This window comes from Paramormyrops kingsleyae, chromosome 8 (assembly GCF_048594095.1).
Source record: "Paramormyrops kingsleyae isolate MSU_618 chromosome 8, PKINGS_0.4, whole genome shotgun sequence".
Classification (NCBI taxonomy): domain Eukaryota; kingdom Metazoa; phylum Chordata; class Actinopteri; order Osteoglossiformes; family Mormyridae; genus Paramormyrops; species Paramormyrops kingsleyae.
In genome coordinates, this window is record NC_132804.1 from 12,144,389 (window position 1) to 12,161,076 (window position 16,688).

General features: G+C 43.1%; 2 protein-coding genes across 7 annotated transcripts in view; both read right to left on the minus strand.

The window, feature by feature from the left end:
- LOC111856948 (neural cell adhesion molecule L1-like) overlaps window positions 1–1,513 on the minus strand; it is a 44,556-nt gene extending 43,043 nt beyond the window's left edge. For all 5 annotated transcript variants that reach the window (XM_072715242.1, XM_072715243.1, XM_072715241.1 and 2 more), the window contains exon 1: window positions 1,360–1,513. The gene's annotated coding sequence lies outside the window, so the exon portion shown is untranslated. The remainder of the gene's footprint in view (window positions 1–1,359) is intronic.
- Window positions 1,514–4,177: 2,664 nt separating this feature from the next.
- hsd17b10 (hydroxysteroid (17-beta) dehydrogenase 10) lies at window positions 4,178–15,719 on the minus strand. 2 transcript variants are annotated; one of them, XM_023837609.2, is made up of 8 exons: window positions 15,653–15,719; window positions 9,138–9,217; window positions 8,882–8,986; window positions 8,373–8,537; window positions 7,350–7,514; window positions 7,114–7,242; window positions 5,809–5,917; window positions 4,178–5,078 (listed from the first exon to the last, which is right to left on the minus strand). In XM_023837609.2, exons 1-8 carry the CDS (start codon window positions 15,702–15,704, stop codon window positions 4,888–4,890), a joined length of 996 nt encoding a protein of 331 aa, XP_023693377.1. In that variant the 5' UTR covers window positions 15,705–15,719; the 3' UTR covers window positions 4,178–4,887. The 2 variants fall into 2 exon arrangements, with proteins under 2 accessions (XP_023693377.1, XP_023693378.1); XM_023837610.2 differs by lacking the exons at window positions 8,882–8,986; window positions 9,138–9,217; window positions 15,653–15,719 and adding an exon at window positions 8,702–8,875.
- Between the last annotated feature and the right edge of the window lie 969 nt (window positions 15,720–16,688).

Genomic DNA, 16,688 nt, shown 5'->3' on the forward strand with positions numbered 1-16,688 from the left:
CACCTTAGAGCGTGTGCCACGCCTAACCGCTCGCTGCTGCTCCGGCACAGAGTACAGCCCGGAGAACGAGCGCTCCCTGGGGAGGGACAGAGTCACACACCCCGGGGAAGGGAGGCCTGGCATCCAGGTGCTGTCTAGGGAGCAACCGGGCCGTATCCAAGCGGTATCCAGGCAGCAGCCGGCAGCATCCAGACTCTATCCTCAGCGGATCAGTGGTGCTGCTCAGTGCTCAGCACCCCCAGCGCTGCTGTTTTACCGGCTTAATGCTAAGTGCACATGTGAACCACCTCCCCTTCTCACCAAACCAACACCGGCAGCATTCTGCTCCCCTTCCATCCAGTCAATCCCCGTTTTCCATTGTTTCTCATTACATTTTACGGCAGCATCTGCTTGCAGTCCAGAATTTCTGAGGTGAAAATGCGAACCCAGGGGTGGCTGCTGTGATTCCGGGAAAGCTCTCCCTCAACAGGAAGCGTCAATGAAATGGAAGTCGCTTCGAATAAAAGCCATGGACAAGTCACCGTGAGAGAGCGTTTTAAATGCATGCGTGGAGCCTGTAGATGCTACTGCAGCATGCTAAACCTATCGCTGAGCTGCACCGCCGTAGATGTTCACCACCGTCGTATCTGTGTTTGCTTTCATTCTGTTATATGAGGGAGCCGCATAATGAGATGTGAGGGAAAGACAGCATGTGGGGTGGAGGATGAGGGGCAGAGGGTACACAGGGGTAGAAGAAGAACCAAAACATGTGTCGGGCAAAGCAGGAAAAAGGGGATGCCTGACAATGTGGGTGATACGGCAAGTCCGAAGGAAGGGGCGTGTGTAACACAACGGCCCCTTAAAAGTCAAATGTAAACACGTGCACACAAAAATACATACATGGACACGCAACTGGTACCACGGCTGCTGAGACTATTATGCTCATACTGTATAAAAGATGGGCAAACATTAGCTTATAAAGGTAGAGTGAGCTATTCAAAGCTGTGCAGGGCAATAGATCATAAAATGCCACACAGCACAATTTCCTACACGGCTGCCTCACAGATGCTCAGATCTCTGCTGCATGCACTCCTCTCTCCACGCTCGGAGCAGGTGCCGTACACACGCGGCAGACCTAAAACCCCTCATGTGAGGAAAATGATAATAAATGAAGAGAAAATGAACTGATTCAAAAATGCCCGAGCCTGCCGGTCTCCTACAACTACAGTTACAACACATATCATTATGTGATATTTTCATCACTGCTGCAACTATAAATGCAGCCTTTATTTTTGCAGATTAAATCCTGCCACTCAGACTGTCAGCCCTGGCAGAACACAGCATGAGATGGCAAAGGTGATGCCCCAAACCTGGTCTTACCTTGCAGCTGAAATGAGGACCAGTGATCAGCTCCTTTGCCCGGTTTGTGTTTTTTCCCCACCTTTCTTTTTTCCTGTTCAATAAATAGATTCTGCGTACTGTTCTATACTGCTGCTGCAGTGATACCAGAAACACGCCCTTTTCTCTTGGTCCTCTCACTCCCTCCCTCTCCCTGATTGGCTGTTTGGTAGGGATGACATCACCCTCTCTCCCTCTCAGCATTACAGTCAATCCTGTTACTACTTCTCGGCCCCTCCCAATGCCTCCTCTTCTTTCTCCTATTCCTCCACCCAGCCCCCACCCCCCTCACTTTCATTTACACCTCTCTCCGGTGATGCTGCTGCTCCTCAATTATAACAGATAAGCCCCGTTTCAAGCCTTTTCAACGCCCTCATTGAATCTTGGACCCTTCGGAGGCAGACTCTGCATTCATTTTATTCTCCAAGAATGATTGTCTTTAATGGGCTTAGCCTGTCTGTGAGTCTCTAGATGTGTAATCCCTAAGGAAGAGAGCTTCATCCAAACAAGTTATCTACTCATTCGGATAGAGAACAGCTATACTTTTCTCTCATTTGCAGACGAATTATGTCTATTGTACATAGGCTAATTACCAATATTTGCAGAGCACTCCATGGCAAATGTAAGGGGAATTAATGCTTAAATTACAAGCAGAACACACAGATGACTCTATAACTCAATGTCTACTTTAAATGCAATTATTGTACCTTCCCTGTATTTTCTGAAATGTTGCTTCTTTTGCATGAATATCTCAAAGAGGAATAAAGGGGAACAAACAGGAATAAAGTTAATGGTTGGCATATGTTGCACTATAGGGGCAGGAGCATCTTCTGTTGCAATCCTCTTTTCCTCCATTGTACACTAACAGCTGGGGTGTTTATATGGAGTTGAAGATGGTCTTCCTCTGCCCTGTGGTGAACCAGAATACCAGACTGGGCCACACACCAAAAACAGAGTAAGGGTGTCCCAGGATGGGGGCAGCAGCCTGAAACCATGCCTCTTATGGTGGGTGCGGCATTTGTCAATCAAACTAATTTACTGTATTGGTTTAAACCAGCCCACAAACCCACTGTGGATTTTTAAGTTTCATTTCCTCCATCAATAGTCTCAGGGCTGGTGCATAAATCAAGCTCAGCCTGGCATCCCTGCACATGACAGCTGGTTATAAACACTGACGAACTACGTCTAGAACACAGCAGACTGGGACCAAGGAGTGAACACAATGACGACTTCCGTGCCAGTGCACTGGGCCAGAATGGGACTGGCTTTGTGAAAAACTGTACATTTGGGCAACCTTACAAAATTGGATTCTTCCATATTTATGCCAGTTAAATAAATGACTTTGGATGGAGGCCCAGCAGCCAGCAGAACACTTTAGCATGTTGGGCCACAAGTATATGAACTATTCATCATCCACTTCCAGCAAACACTTCTGCAGTCGTGATCGTAGTGAATGTTAATGAACCCCGGGGCAGGAGACAGGCTACGTTTGGGATGGGAACCGTACCTGGAAAATATCACTCCAACCACCTGGCCCCAGGATGGGACATTCATGGCGTATGGATCAGGACCTGCCAGTCATTAGTAAATAGGACCGCCTACTTTAAATGAAACAGGCTTGTGTACAGATTGGAGACCTATTATCCGTCCTCTTTCCACAGAAGAGCAATTCAATTTCGACAGACACACACATCACATTATCTTCCCTTCTGTCTGACTCCTTTCCCTCTTGGTCATCAACAGACAACAAAATTGAAATCTCTCTCCCATCCTCATTTACCACCCCCCTGTATTGCTGTCCTTCTTGGGATTTTTCAGTGCCTTCTAAACAACATAAGGATTTCCAATTTATTACACAGAATATTCCACAAATCAGTCTTTGTGGGGTTGTCCTGGCATGTTCTTGTTGGGACACATGTCCCTCCAGCACAGCTAAACAAAACAAACAAAATCTTCTCTCTCCCACCAGTTCAGTTACAGTAAGAATGACTCAGCAGGGATCTATGGAAGGATGTTCTGGAATGGATTCGATTAAATATTAATTTGAGGTAAAGTGACAGGAAGCTGAAAATCAAAACATGATGATAGGAGCTGAAAACAAAGGAATGGACGTATAAACCAGAAGGGAAACATCTAAGAGAAATTATATATAAATAAAGGCTGAGGTGTGGATGGAAGGTAAAGCAAGGAGCAGACTGGTATAGACAGCAATAAAACCCATTTTAACTTCTTTGACCTCCACTTAATAGATGCTGAGACCTAAAGGAGGTTCCTTCATCTCTGGGATCGGAAGGTCCTATGCAAGAAAGATCCCCCGAGGTCACTCCAGGAACAAAACGCCTAACACAGACTACAAAACGAAACAGAAGGAACACCGGCAACTGGCACTAAACATAGTCGACTGCATTTTGAAACAAAAAGGCAGCTGGTGAAATGTGACCCTCTCACAGTAAGTATAAGCTGCCGTGACACAAAAGGAAAAAAGCTTTTGACTGATCCGTGTGAATTTCCTGTTAACTAAACCTGAGGAATCTAAGGAGAGACATGATGAGCAGAGGATCACCGTGGACAAGATGCCAGTCTTGCCAGGGGATAGCCATTCACAGACACCCACACAGAGTAGTTTCAAGCTTGAGTAAACCAATTATCACTAATGTCAAACTCAGGTCCTTGTAGGCCATATGCCAATGAAATGAAAATTATTGGCCATTTGGCTCAGCAGGAAGGACATCGCCCCCTAGTGGACTCTAATGCACAATAAACCTGACATTGTCTAGACATGAAACAAAAAGGAGCAAAATAAGGATCGATTTTCATTCATTTTTTCCCATTTCTCATTCACTCATACAAGGTAAATCCAGGATAAGAAAAACATGGCCTTCAGGCTATACAGACAAGGTGAAAATCCATCTGTTAGTTTAAAATTACTAAGGAATTTTACATTTTAATTCACTAGGAGACAAAAGTTGCCGCATGTGATGAAGCTGAAAGCAGGACAGGATATTGAGCCAGAAGTTTTTCTATCAGTTATTTTTCTTTAACACCAGAAATACAAATGAGATATTTTGTGTGAGACAGGAATTACTGATCTGTGAGCCTCAGAGAGATGATCGGTATGTACACAAATTACCAGAAATTTCTGTTTTAAAATCAGTCTTTCTGGAACAGTCAGACCTTCTTCCGCTAACCTTGCAGCTGTCGAGATCCTCTTTTTGAGTTTTTGAAGGACTCAACAAAGTTTATTTTAATTTAGCTTATCTGCTCATGTACAGTACATCATTATCATCATTCCATGACATCATTTTTAATTCCCACACCTTAGGAACTCAATTATATACACATGCCAGAAATTGAAAATTACACTACTAGCATTTGCAGGACATTTTTCAAAGCTTTACTGCTTTTATGATATCCACAATTCTGTGAGAACCAGTAGTCCTGGCCATCATACGTTCTTGCTTGTTGGTTGACCAAAGAACTGTAATCCCCATCGAGAAGTTCCTCTAGTCTTTATGGCTGCATACGAAGGGCTCCATCCAGACGAATCACCTCCCCGTTGATCATGGGATTCTCGGCCAGTGAGGTCACCAGGTGGGCGTACTCTGTGGGATCACCCAACCGCGAGGGGAAGGGCACCTGGCGGGCCAGGAAACTCTGCACCTTCTCAGGCAGCCCAGCCAACAGGGGGGTGGAGAAAAGACCTGCAAAAGATGATTATGGAAGGTTACAATGAAATCAGCGCTGTGCATGTTTCTCGGGAGTGGTCTCCCAGTGGTGGAACGAGCAACCAATCCAGAACTGGTCATCATATTTCCTCAACCTCCAAGCAATGCCTCAAGAGGAACCTGTTCAAGGAACACCTCAAGCAGCCCTACTGCCTGAATTCCTAGTTTTACACTTCATCCTTTGATTTAAATAGCTGCCTCAGCACGTTTTTGCTATGTTTGGAAGGTGTCATGTAAGCTCTTGCTCATACTACTTACTTTTAAAGGGCATTCACATGCCTGGTAAGGCTTCAGACAGCTGTATGCTTGTAATCCGCCTGCTTCGTACATCACTCCTACTAAATTTAATTCTCCTAATTAAAAGTACTGTGTGACATTTACCCCTTACCAGTTACCCCATTGATGGACAGACAATCCGGCCCCATGCATTTTATTCATCTCCTTTCCAAACAAAAAGTGGTGTTTCACTTTTTAACTTGTACGTCTACATTTAGCAGATTTAGCAGAAACATTACAAACGGAAAGAGTCAGAATGAGACATAACAGGAGCTAATGGTATGGTCTGTGTGGGGAAAAGACAGAGCACCGCTGCCAACCAGGGGAAAATCCCCCCCAGACAGACATGAAGTCATTGCTCAACACAGCAGTGATTTAAGCTGAGCAGGTTTCATGAGGTTAGCAGCCGCATTCGGCTGCGCAGACTGACCAGGTGCAATGGTGACCACACGGATGCCCATGGGTGCAAGGTCTCGCGCGATGGGGAGAGTCATGCCAACAATTGCTCCCTTGGAGGCAGAGTATGCAACCTGGCCAACCTGGGAGGGACAGAAGCAGATGTACAGGGGGGGCAGTTACACCACTTGGCCGTTTCACACATGGTTCAAGTCTATTAATTAACTAGACAGGTGCTAATTAGAGATGCATCGATTGCAAATTTCTTGGCCGACTTGGTTTTCTGATTTTTCTGCAAGTGTGACGTGCCAATACCGATTTTTTGCTGATTCCAACTTTCTTTCCAAGAACTATAATTGACAGGATATACAAACAAAAATCAGCTTTTCTTAAATGCAAAATTTTACTTTCATAATAAAAGAAATTCAACTTTACAATTTCCTTCTGAAACTGCACTAAGTCACAGGAACTTCTCTCACTTAAGTCTCAAAATAAAGTGCTCTGTGACTGAAAAGAGGTACAAATAATGTAACAATAACAATAACTGAAAATGAGTTGCTGTATACCCAACTTTATCTGACATATTTTACTTTGCCAATCAAGAGCAGGTGCAACTTATTTAAATAAATCAAATGTCAGTTACTTATATCATTTTCCAGTATGTTTAAATTCACCAAATAACACGACACTGACCTTTTTCCTCTTTTTTTACTCGCCTTAAAATAAAATCCATAGGTTACAAACCTTCAAATAAAACTGAAGTATACTATTCTCTTTCAAATAATAATAGGTGCAGGGTAATATTATTAATATCAACATCACATGTTACGCAAATAAAATTCTTTCACCGCTAGTAAGCTAGATTAAGAGCAGGCTTTTTCATACCTTCACGCTGTATGAACATTATAGCGCTGGGGGTTAAATTTTCGCTAAAACATTTTTACTGTCATAGGAAAAAACCTTAGCTAGCTTTGCAATTTCAATGAATATTCCTTTTCAAGATTATCTAGTATATGTTGAATAATCAGTTTAAAGTTTACCTCCAGTGATTCACCACATTTTCGTGGTGGTTTCCCCACGCATTATTTTGGCTTGACACATATTACAAATTGCAAGCTTTGCATCATCTTCACTCACAGTGAAGAACTTTAACAAGTTACATGAGACTTGACCGGCCGGTCTCTGGTCCGAGCCGAGCACACTGAAAATCGGCCGAGTACCCGACCGGTCGATCGGTGCATCTCTAGTACTAATGGTCCAAGACACTGAAACCTTACTACAGCTTTAATAAAACGTGTTATCAAACCCTGAAACTGGTTATAAAGTGGCTGTCAGTTACCTGACCATCAAATGCAGCCACACTTGCGGTGTTGATGATGCAGCCCCTGTGCCCATCAGCATTAGGCTCATTTTTACCCATCTCCCCCACAGCCAGCCGGATCACGTTGAAGGTGCCTGCAGCATTGACCTGACCCACAAAAAGGAGAACAGTGGCAGTGATGACTGAGGTATGGGGACATGGACAGACATACACAAACAGCAATGGCCCAGGTGTGAGACCGCGGGAACACTGACAGTGAGGACCCTGGTGAAATCCTCCAGGCTGTGAGGCACGTCCTTCTTGAAGTTGTACGTCTTCACTGCCACTGCAATTCCGGCACAATTCACTGCCAAGTCCAGACGGCCAAACTTTTCCCGTGCCAGAGCCACGGCGGAGCGGACATCGGCCTCGGAGGTCACCTGAGGGGACAGAGCCGGCCACAGAGCTCAGGTGCCTGAGAATACCATACTATTTCTAACCCTAGCCTCACTTTGCTAACCCCAACTCTAATTTAGGGCCTTAGGGTGAAACAACAGGCTATTGGAAAGTAGGAAATATATTATTAAAGCATGCTAGACTGTGGTTTCCTATTCTATGGGGGAGCAGCACTGTCATAAAAACACATGTTGATGCCATGTTGATACTTTTTCTAACCCTAACCTCAGTTTCACTACTTTTTTTTTTTTAATCGGACATTATGGAACTACTGCACCACCTCAGCCTTTCAAACGTTTCTGAACCAACATCATAATCACCAGATTGTGACAGAATTTAACTACACTCCGAGTTGCCAACTCTCACGCATGTGGCGAAACACTCACGCTTTCAGACTCTCATGCTCAGGCAAGAAATCTTAGGGCAAATCTATGTCATTATAACCTAAAATTAGCTACATCAAAAACACTGTGGTAGTTTGCAAATCCTACAGACTATTTACAAGGTACTATAACTGATACATATACATAAATGCGTGTACATGTGTGTTCTTGTCTTGAATTGAAAATCCTACACCAGCCATCTGACCACAGTTGGCTAGGGTTAGCGGTTTTTTCCTTTTCTCACTACTACTGCTTTAATTTAATCGGACATTATGGAACCACTGCACCACCTAAACGTTTCAAAAGTTTCTGAAACAGCATCATAAATTCTGTCGCAATCTTGTGATTAACTATAGTTTCTCAGATATTTTCGGGATTCATTCACTGCAGCACAACGCAAACGGCCAGAGGAAGGACGCCCAGCATAGGTAGCGGTTATGTTTCTGAAATGTCACTCACGTCGGCAGGAGCGAAGGCGCAGCGGTCCCCAAGGCTTTTAGCCACACTGAGGCCATCGGAGCTGGGCAGGTCAAGGATGACGGCACTGGCCCCTTGGCTCACCAGCCTCTCCACGGTTGCCTTCCCCAGCCCAGAGGCGCCCCCCGTCACAAGCCCCACCATGCCCTGCAAAACATGGAAGGGCACTGGAGTAATGCATGCAACACAAAAAAGCAACATGGAATGTCGAAGCAAAACAGTACTCAACAGTGAGAAACCGAGTCACTCAAAACACCACAATTAGCTGGAAAAAAAATCAATGCGAGACAAACTCATGATTTGACATTTACCTAGTGTTGTCATGTTCGTACGGAGATTTAACTGTAAATGATCTATCGAACTTAATTAGTGCCTTAAGTGCTTAAGCAACTGCTGCTCTGTAAATTGACCTAAAGGATCAGACCCGACGCTGCATAGTAGCCAAATGAAGACTCTTCTTTCTCACTTGGCGGTCGCATTCTCCTTCTCACCTTGATGCTCCGAATGTTCGCCATCTTCTCGCGCTGCGCGTGGCTCCGTGACGTACAAGAGTGCGAACACCAGACCAAACAAATCGAGCGCCGTGTCCTTAGTGCCTATGCCATCAAAAGAATTACTAGTCTCTATTAATCGAACTTGTGCGGCGTTTTATTTCAAGCTTAATCTGTTGTCTTTGGATGGTTGTTTTAAAGAGACGGACGCAAATGTTCTCTGCAAATCAATAAAAGGGCAGCATGAGTGGCGTACATTGGCGGAGTGGGATTGTCTTTTTTCAGCCAAAGAGTGGCATGCTGCAGACAAGCCGGGGTTGTCGGGGTTCCTCCCTACTGCCAATACAAGAAAAGACATTTGCAATATACTAAATCAGACCAAATAAGTTCCATATGGATAGCAAACTGTCAAAGCACACTTTCAGGAACATTATACAACTATGTGTAATTATACAATTTCAAAAAGAGTAGAAAATTTAATCTACTTATTAAAATAATAATCATTATAGTGATACTGTGCTGTCCAGAAGCTTAAATATATCAGACAAAGATTGTACCTACTTAAAATAAGAGTGAAACATCAGATTGGTTGGACCTACCTCCTCTACAATCTGATTAGTTATCTCTGAACCAATCATCCTTCCTTCTGCCCTCAGAAACTTCTATATCTGTCCAAACTATTTTTAAACACATAACAGTACATCAAGTGATGCAGGCATTTCAAGTTGTTTGGTGTGAAGAGAAAATGCTGCATGACTTGGAAGGGTATGTCAGAAATGAACATGTGTTTTGGGACAAATCTGCTAAATTAGTAGATTTATGTGCAACTATACCGATGTGTATCTCTGTATAACAACACAATGTATATGCCGTTTGCATCACAACTTAAGCGACGTGTGCAAAAGTGTAAAAGCAACTTTAGCCACTCTGTCGCCTGGCTCGGCAATTTCTGCAAGTGATGAAACACCATTAGAAATATCAGTACTAGCCATCAATGTATCAGTATAACACTACGGGAGAAAAAACGTGATGTATCCATTTATCATCCCAACCCTAAAGTATATAGTGCACCCCCCTGCCCATACATTTTATAGGGGGGGCTCCAAATTATTTGTGCCCAGGGGCCTCAACAGACGACGGAAGGGAACACTGATACCCTATCACTGTAAAATGATCAATTATCCATTTATTTATTTCATTAATTATCTCAGGTGGTTGGGCAGCCAGAGGCATTTTTTCCTCCCTATTTGGGCATCTAGCTTTCTTTCTATCATTTCTTTGTCTTCCCTTTTCCATTTTTGAATTATTCTGTATAAATGATGACAGCATACCCATGTAAAGTGCCTTGGGGCAACTCTGCTGTGAAAGGTTCCATATAAAAATAAACTGAAGTGTGAGCAGATGGCATCTGGTCTGTGGAGCAATTTTTACCAGTGATGTCTTCAGTGGCATTTTGGTCTTGCCTGTCCCGCACTGTGTAATCTTGGCGTAGGCCCAGTCCATCTGGTTTAATGATCACAAGACCCACCAGAAACACTTAAGTTGGCCGTTTACTTCAGACGAAATCAGCCGCAATCTACATTTTGGCAATACAACTTATGACACGCAATCACCACAGTGATCAGCACACTGGCTGTGCAGGGTCACCAAGGCAAAGTTTTTTTGTTTGTTCTGATCCCTCCCCCTGGCCACAACTGGCTGACATAAATCTGACACCACGGGGTTGGTTGACAGGACTAATTATGTAGTTACCAGCATGCTTTGCATTGCACCATTCATATCTTTAAATAGTGTAAATTAATATTTGTATTCCTGTTTAACTGTTCATAGTAAATGTTTTAACCGTGTAACATTTGCTGTGGAATGTGTCTGTTCCATGAGCGTGTAATCATGAGTGTAGTTCGAGTAGTTGGCTTCCCTGTCTGTGCCGCTTTTAGTATTAAACCAATAGAGCAACTTCCGTTTTTAAAAAGTTGTCATCTCCTTTATTAAAACAATTCACGCACTCGCCACACTTATTAGCGCTCTGTATGTGGGTCTGCTCCATCTCAAGCATTCTGCACCCTCTAGAGCTATGGCGAACAATGTTCCAATGTCGTTTTAAGTTTGTGATAGATTGATTTCGCCAGTGTGTTTGATTTGGTCTGGATGTCATTTGAAGTTCATGGCCACCTTTAATCTGAGGATGAATGGAAGAGACTGGGGGGGGGTTACACTACACTGGAAAGATGCACAGCTGCACAGTGACTCTCAATATTCAAGTCTAGACTAAAAACACACCTATTTAGTTTAGCTTATAGGGACACTAGTTCTAGCTAACTCCTCACTCCCAGTTAGACCTGTAGTGTGAGGTGTAGAGCTGGGTGGGGATCGGTGCCATTGGCTTTGGATAAACTGAATTGACAGTGCTGTCACTCTAGCTTCACAATCGCTTGTGGGATTGGAGTGCTGTCATTTCAGGGACTCCCCATGCCTGCATTCCCACCTGCCTCTCCCTCATATCTGCCGGAGCATTGCACTTCATATTGCACTCATCTAACTTTTAGCACTGCCTATAGTCTCCCTTACTTTGACTAATTGCATTTTTTCCCCCCCTACTTCTCCTGGGGGGTGCTTCCTGGAGACCTTAATCTATCAAGATGTCCAGCGTCTAGCAATGATGTCCCTGCATCCAGCTCGCCGTTCTGCCTGTGTCAACTTCCTTGTATGACCCGCTCCCTGCCTTCCGGTTGCCTGGCGATTGGAGGGAGTGTTGGCACCGGCTTGCCATCTCCCCCCTGCTCCCCATTTGTGTCTCAGACTTAACTGTATCTGACTCTCCCTGCCAGCCCCCGGAGGATGGGTTCCCCCTTTGAGTCTGGTCCCTCCCAAGGTTTCTTCCTTCTAGGGAGTTTTTCGTTGCCACTGTCGCCTATGGCTTACTCACTGGGGGCTTTGGGTGGGGATGCTGTAAAGCGCTTTGAGACGATGTAATGTTGTGATAATGCGCTATACAAAAATAAATTTGTTTGTTTGTTGTTGTTTCCTTGACACTTTATACATTTGTTCATTTTTAAAACACTGTCATCTGTATGCGGTATACTTGATGGAGAAAATTACCTATTAATTACTGATGTTCTGAAGATTTCCTCATGTTCCAGTATAGAGCTGGATCAGCCACCCACCGCTTTGAACTGTTTCTATCACATCAGCTGTTTGAAGCAGTCATGCACAGCAGTGGTTTCACCCATCAACTTAATTTAACAGATCAGCTGATAAAATCTCTACCTCGGCTTTGCGTCCGGCCCCATCAAACATCACCCACACCGTCGCCCCTCGTGAATCAGCATGCAGCCCGACCTATAGTGGGTCTACAGTCGGCTAGTTCAGCAGCTGACTGACTAGTAACAAGACCAGGGCTGGCTGATAGGTATGGCTGGAAGTGGTGGCTTTTCCACTAAAATGCAAGCATGAAGATAATGTTACGATGGTCCAGGTTACAATGGTCCATGTTACGATATTTTGACTTTACGAAGGAAATACCTGTTCCATTCTGTTTTTCACATTCAGTACATTATAAAATACATTACATGAGATATTCAACACTTTATTATAAAATAGGCATTGTGTTAATGATTTTGCCCAACTGTAGGCTAATGTAAGTGTTCTAAGCATGTTTAATTTAGGCTAGGCTATGATGATGTTAGGTTAGGTTACTGTATTAAAATGCTATTCTGTCTTACGATAATTTCGCCTTACGACAGGTTTATCAGAATATAACCCCCATCGTAACCCACACAGCATTTGTTTCTTGGGCCAGTTCATCAAGGAATAATGTGTACAAGCACAAAAGATGTGGAAGTTCCTGTGGTTAATACAGCAATTTTGCAAATGAAAAGAAACCAATAGCAGTGAAGGTGATGAGAAAACGAAGTAGCAGTCCAGCACTGAATGACAGGAAAAGGAGGCTGAAAAGCATTACTGTGGAAGGCAGTAAGTTGTATAGTTATCTCCAAAAAGGGGCTTGCTATCCCAAACCCCAACAACGACACAACTTGCTACCTCACCCCAGTGCAGCCCTATACCCAGTGCTCTTCAGACTACATGAAAACTGCATAATTTTCATCACTATTCAGATTCAGATTCTTTATTGTCATTGTTGTTTCCACAGCAACGAAATTTAAAAGTGCATCCTCTACAGAGTCACATCAAAAAAAAAACACACAAATATGTAACAATAAAACAAAATAAATGCAATAAATAAACAAACAAACAAACAGACCAGCACGATAAAACAGTCAAAACCCATAGTTTCAACATTTCACCTACTAGACAAACGTGCTGAACTTACAGGGTCAAGTACCTGCATACACATTTAAAGAAACTGACCTATACTTTAACCAAATTTTTTTGCAGTAACATCCATCAATTTTGAACACCTAAGGTATAATACAACAGGTGAAGTATAATGACCATACTTCCCAGTCTCCGGTGATGAGTGGCTGCCGTGGGAAAGACAGTAGGTTGTATAGTTATCTCCCAGATCTGGTGTGATCCTAAAACTATACAAACTACTACCTCATCCCACAGCAAGCAGTTATTCAGCAGGTGTGTTAATGTGTCCACTTCTGTCCCGGGACATGGATGACTTGCAGAAAGGCAAGAGGGCAGGAAGATGTGCGCACCAGGTCTACTGGTAAACACCAAATGAAGAGGGCAGAGGCAATCAATGTGGACAGCAACAGTGAAGAATTCCCTTAGAAACCCACATGAATCACTATATGATTGAGACTATATGCCACACACACAGACACACAGACACACACACACACACAGACCATAAATATCACAATGGTTCCCAATATAATAGTAATATATCACATTATGATTGTTTGTATACTTTAAGGTAATTTCAAACAAAAAATGTTGGTAACTATAAATAGATTAAAACTGCCTGCTCGTTTAAGCAAGCAGACGGCACCTGATAGCACCGTCCTGGAAAGTGATTCTCACGCAACAGAACATCAATAAATCTCGACAAAAGTACCGAAGAGATCAGCGAAAGTAGTGAGATCAGAGTCAGATTGGAGTTTGGAATCTTCAAGGTAAATTTCACAAGATACCCGATCTTATGATCAGTGCATTAAAAAGTCACAGCTTGAAGAGACCATGCAAACATTTTTAGAAAAGAATGTTAAGTATCACTAGAAGAAATAACAAAGATTTTGGAATTTAATAGACATGGTCATAACCTGAATTCCAGGTTGTTTTTTGTAATAAAAAAAGATTTCGTTTGAGAAGTTGCGTCCACTCCATGATGTTCCATGGTATGGCTGAAATAACTCTTGCCTACAGCTAGAGTAACATAATCTATATGCATGGTATTACAACATATATTTCCCAACCAGAAAAACAAGTTCGCAGTAAGATAATTTGTGCTATATACTGTTCGCTCATGCACGCATAAACTATAAATCGGTTAACCCGCAGGATTACAAGACTAAAAATTCGCTGAAGATTAATTGGTGACAAGTATCATAGCACGGGATGTTTAAAACTAAATCAACAGACTTGACAGATATGCGGCAGTTGTTTACACTGACAAAATAATGCCACTTTATTAAACTAAAATGTTTATAGATTTTTATTCATAACCGCATTTCAATTAATGAAAATAATAATACAAGACATTTTCAACATTATTGTGCAAATAAGAAAAAAAAATTCAATAACAAAAACTGTAGCACGTTGGTCAGTTACATTCCCATCCTTCAGTATTCAGCGATTGCCCGAGGAGACAATATACACCACAGCGGAAGAAACGGTTTAGGCGCTTCCACACATATAGATTCATATGTACTTATCTGGCTCTAGAATCTTTTCTTATATACTTGTTGACAGTACAGGTTAAGAGAGAAACTATTTACATTATTACCCTAGAAAATATACAAATAAAGCTTATCTATTGCCACGCGGTCTGTATTTCATATGAGCTAGACTGTTATTTATGCTGCATCGGGCAGAAGATTATTACATCGTAACTGCCTAATTACAAGTTGATCAGACACCTGCTAGCTGCTTAAACGTAAGAACTACCCAGAATCACTGAGGGCAATTCCAAGCAACGGTAAATTAAGTTAACGCAGGAGGACTGAAATATTGCACAAACTACCGTCCCCAGCTGATGGTCCTCAGGGTGTGAATTCAGCAGCTATCGATTCCAACTTAGACACACGGGCGGGTGCTGAACCACAGCAGCAGACCGGACTGACAGATACGACGCATGATGCCAACTGGGAGGATTCACGGAACCTACTATACATCTCACCTAACATGCATTATAGAAACGCATTCATAATTTTATGACGTATAACAAACGTTGGCACAATAACCGGTGTCTTCCGAGCCAAAGTGCGTTTGAAGAGTAACCGCTAGCAGCCATACAACCCAACCTAACCATCAACACAGTTGGATAAAAACTGTCATAAAAGCAGTGCATATGAAACTTTACCAGCTGCTTAGGAATATAAGCACAGCCACCCGGTATCCCATTCAGGCTATCAAACCTACCACTCTACCCCTTCTGGGTCTTTTCCCTCCCTGACACACACTCTAAGAGCCCTAACCTTAAACCCCTTGGACTCTCGTCCCTGCTGCTCTCACAGATCACATATAAAATGCGGTTCGACGCATTTTTCCTCTTGCCTCCTGTTTCCCGAAGCCCACAGACCCGCCTTCGCTGCTACCCGGAAATCAGCCCGGCCAGTAGCAGGAGCGAATGTAAGGACATACCCCAGGAACGCAGCTTGGACCAGTTCGGTTCAGCTCGGCTCACCTCCGCCATTTTACATCAGTGAGCACGGGAGTGCGCGTGCAGGCGATAAACCCCCGGCGCCTTCTCATTGGGCAGCTGAGTCTCGCGGAAAGCCTGCTTTGAAAACGAGGCTGCCGAGCGAAAAGCGCCGAAAACCTTCCCGCTGATGTAAACAACCACAGACAACAATAGTAATGATATGAAGTCGCAGCCCTGTACTGGGTAAGCGTCTGGAAGACTGGAAATACAAATATAGCACGTTCATGAAAAACACTTAGAAGACCTAGTGTTGTTTACATACATCTCAAAAATATCTTTGACCTACTCTTATTAATTCAACTGTCCTATTCGCTATTTACAATGTTACAACTACCAATGACTGACATATATTGCAAAAGTGTTCAGCTTTAGAGAACATGCAGCAAGACCTTCCCTGCTGTATAAAGGAAGTGCATATTTGTTACTAATAAAGAAGCCATGATTAAGTATGCAATCATTGTACAATATTCGAAGACCATAACTTAATAGGCAATTCGGGTTTGAGAGTTTGTACCAGGCGTTTATGTATATGACGGAAAGTGTACCCAGCAGAGCACAAAGGAAAGAGGTGCTCCAGCCATACTACCCTAATTAGCGGTCGACATGATGGATGCTTTGATGGAAGTCATCTATTAGGAAAGGGGTCAAGTTCTAGGATCATAGGGAAATTGCAGGCAGGAGTGCTGCCAAACTCTGAAAGGGCCAGAACTGGTAAAGCAAAATGATGAAATTCACTTCAAATCGGTTTATTCTTAATTGTTTAGCAGAACAACAGCAAAGGGGCATCCAATGTTAAGAACCAGGAACCATTATTTATTTGCATTTTCAGGAAAAGGCAAATAGCCTCCCATGACCATTGGTTAGGAAACGGCTGAGAACAGAAAATGAATAGGAAGATCTATCTGGGACTAACTCTCATATCAATTGCTTCATGGAAATAACTGTACACATGCAACAGAAAGAGGGAAAAGATCA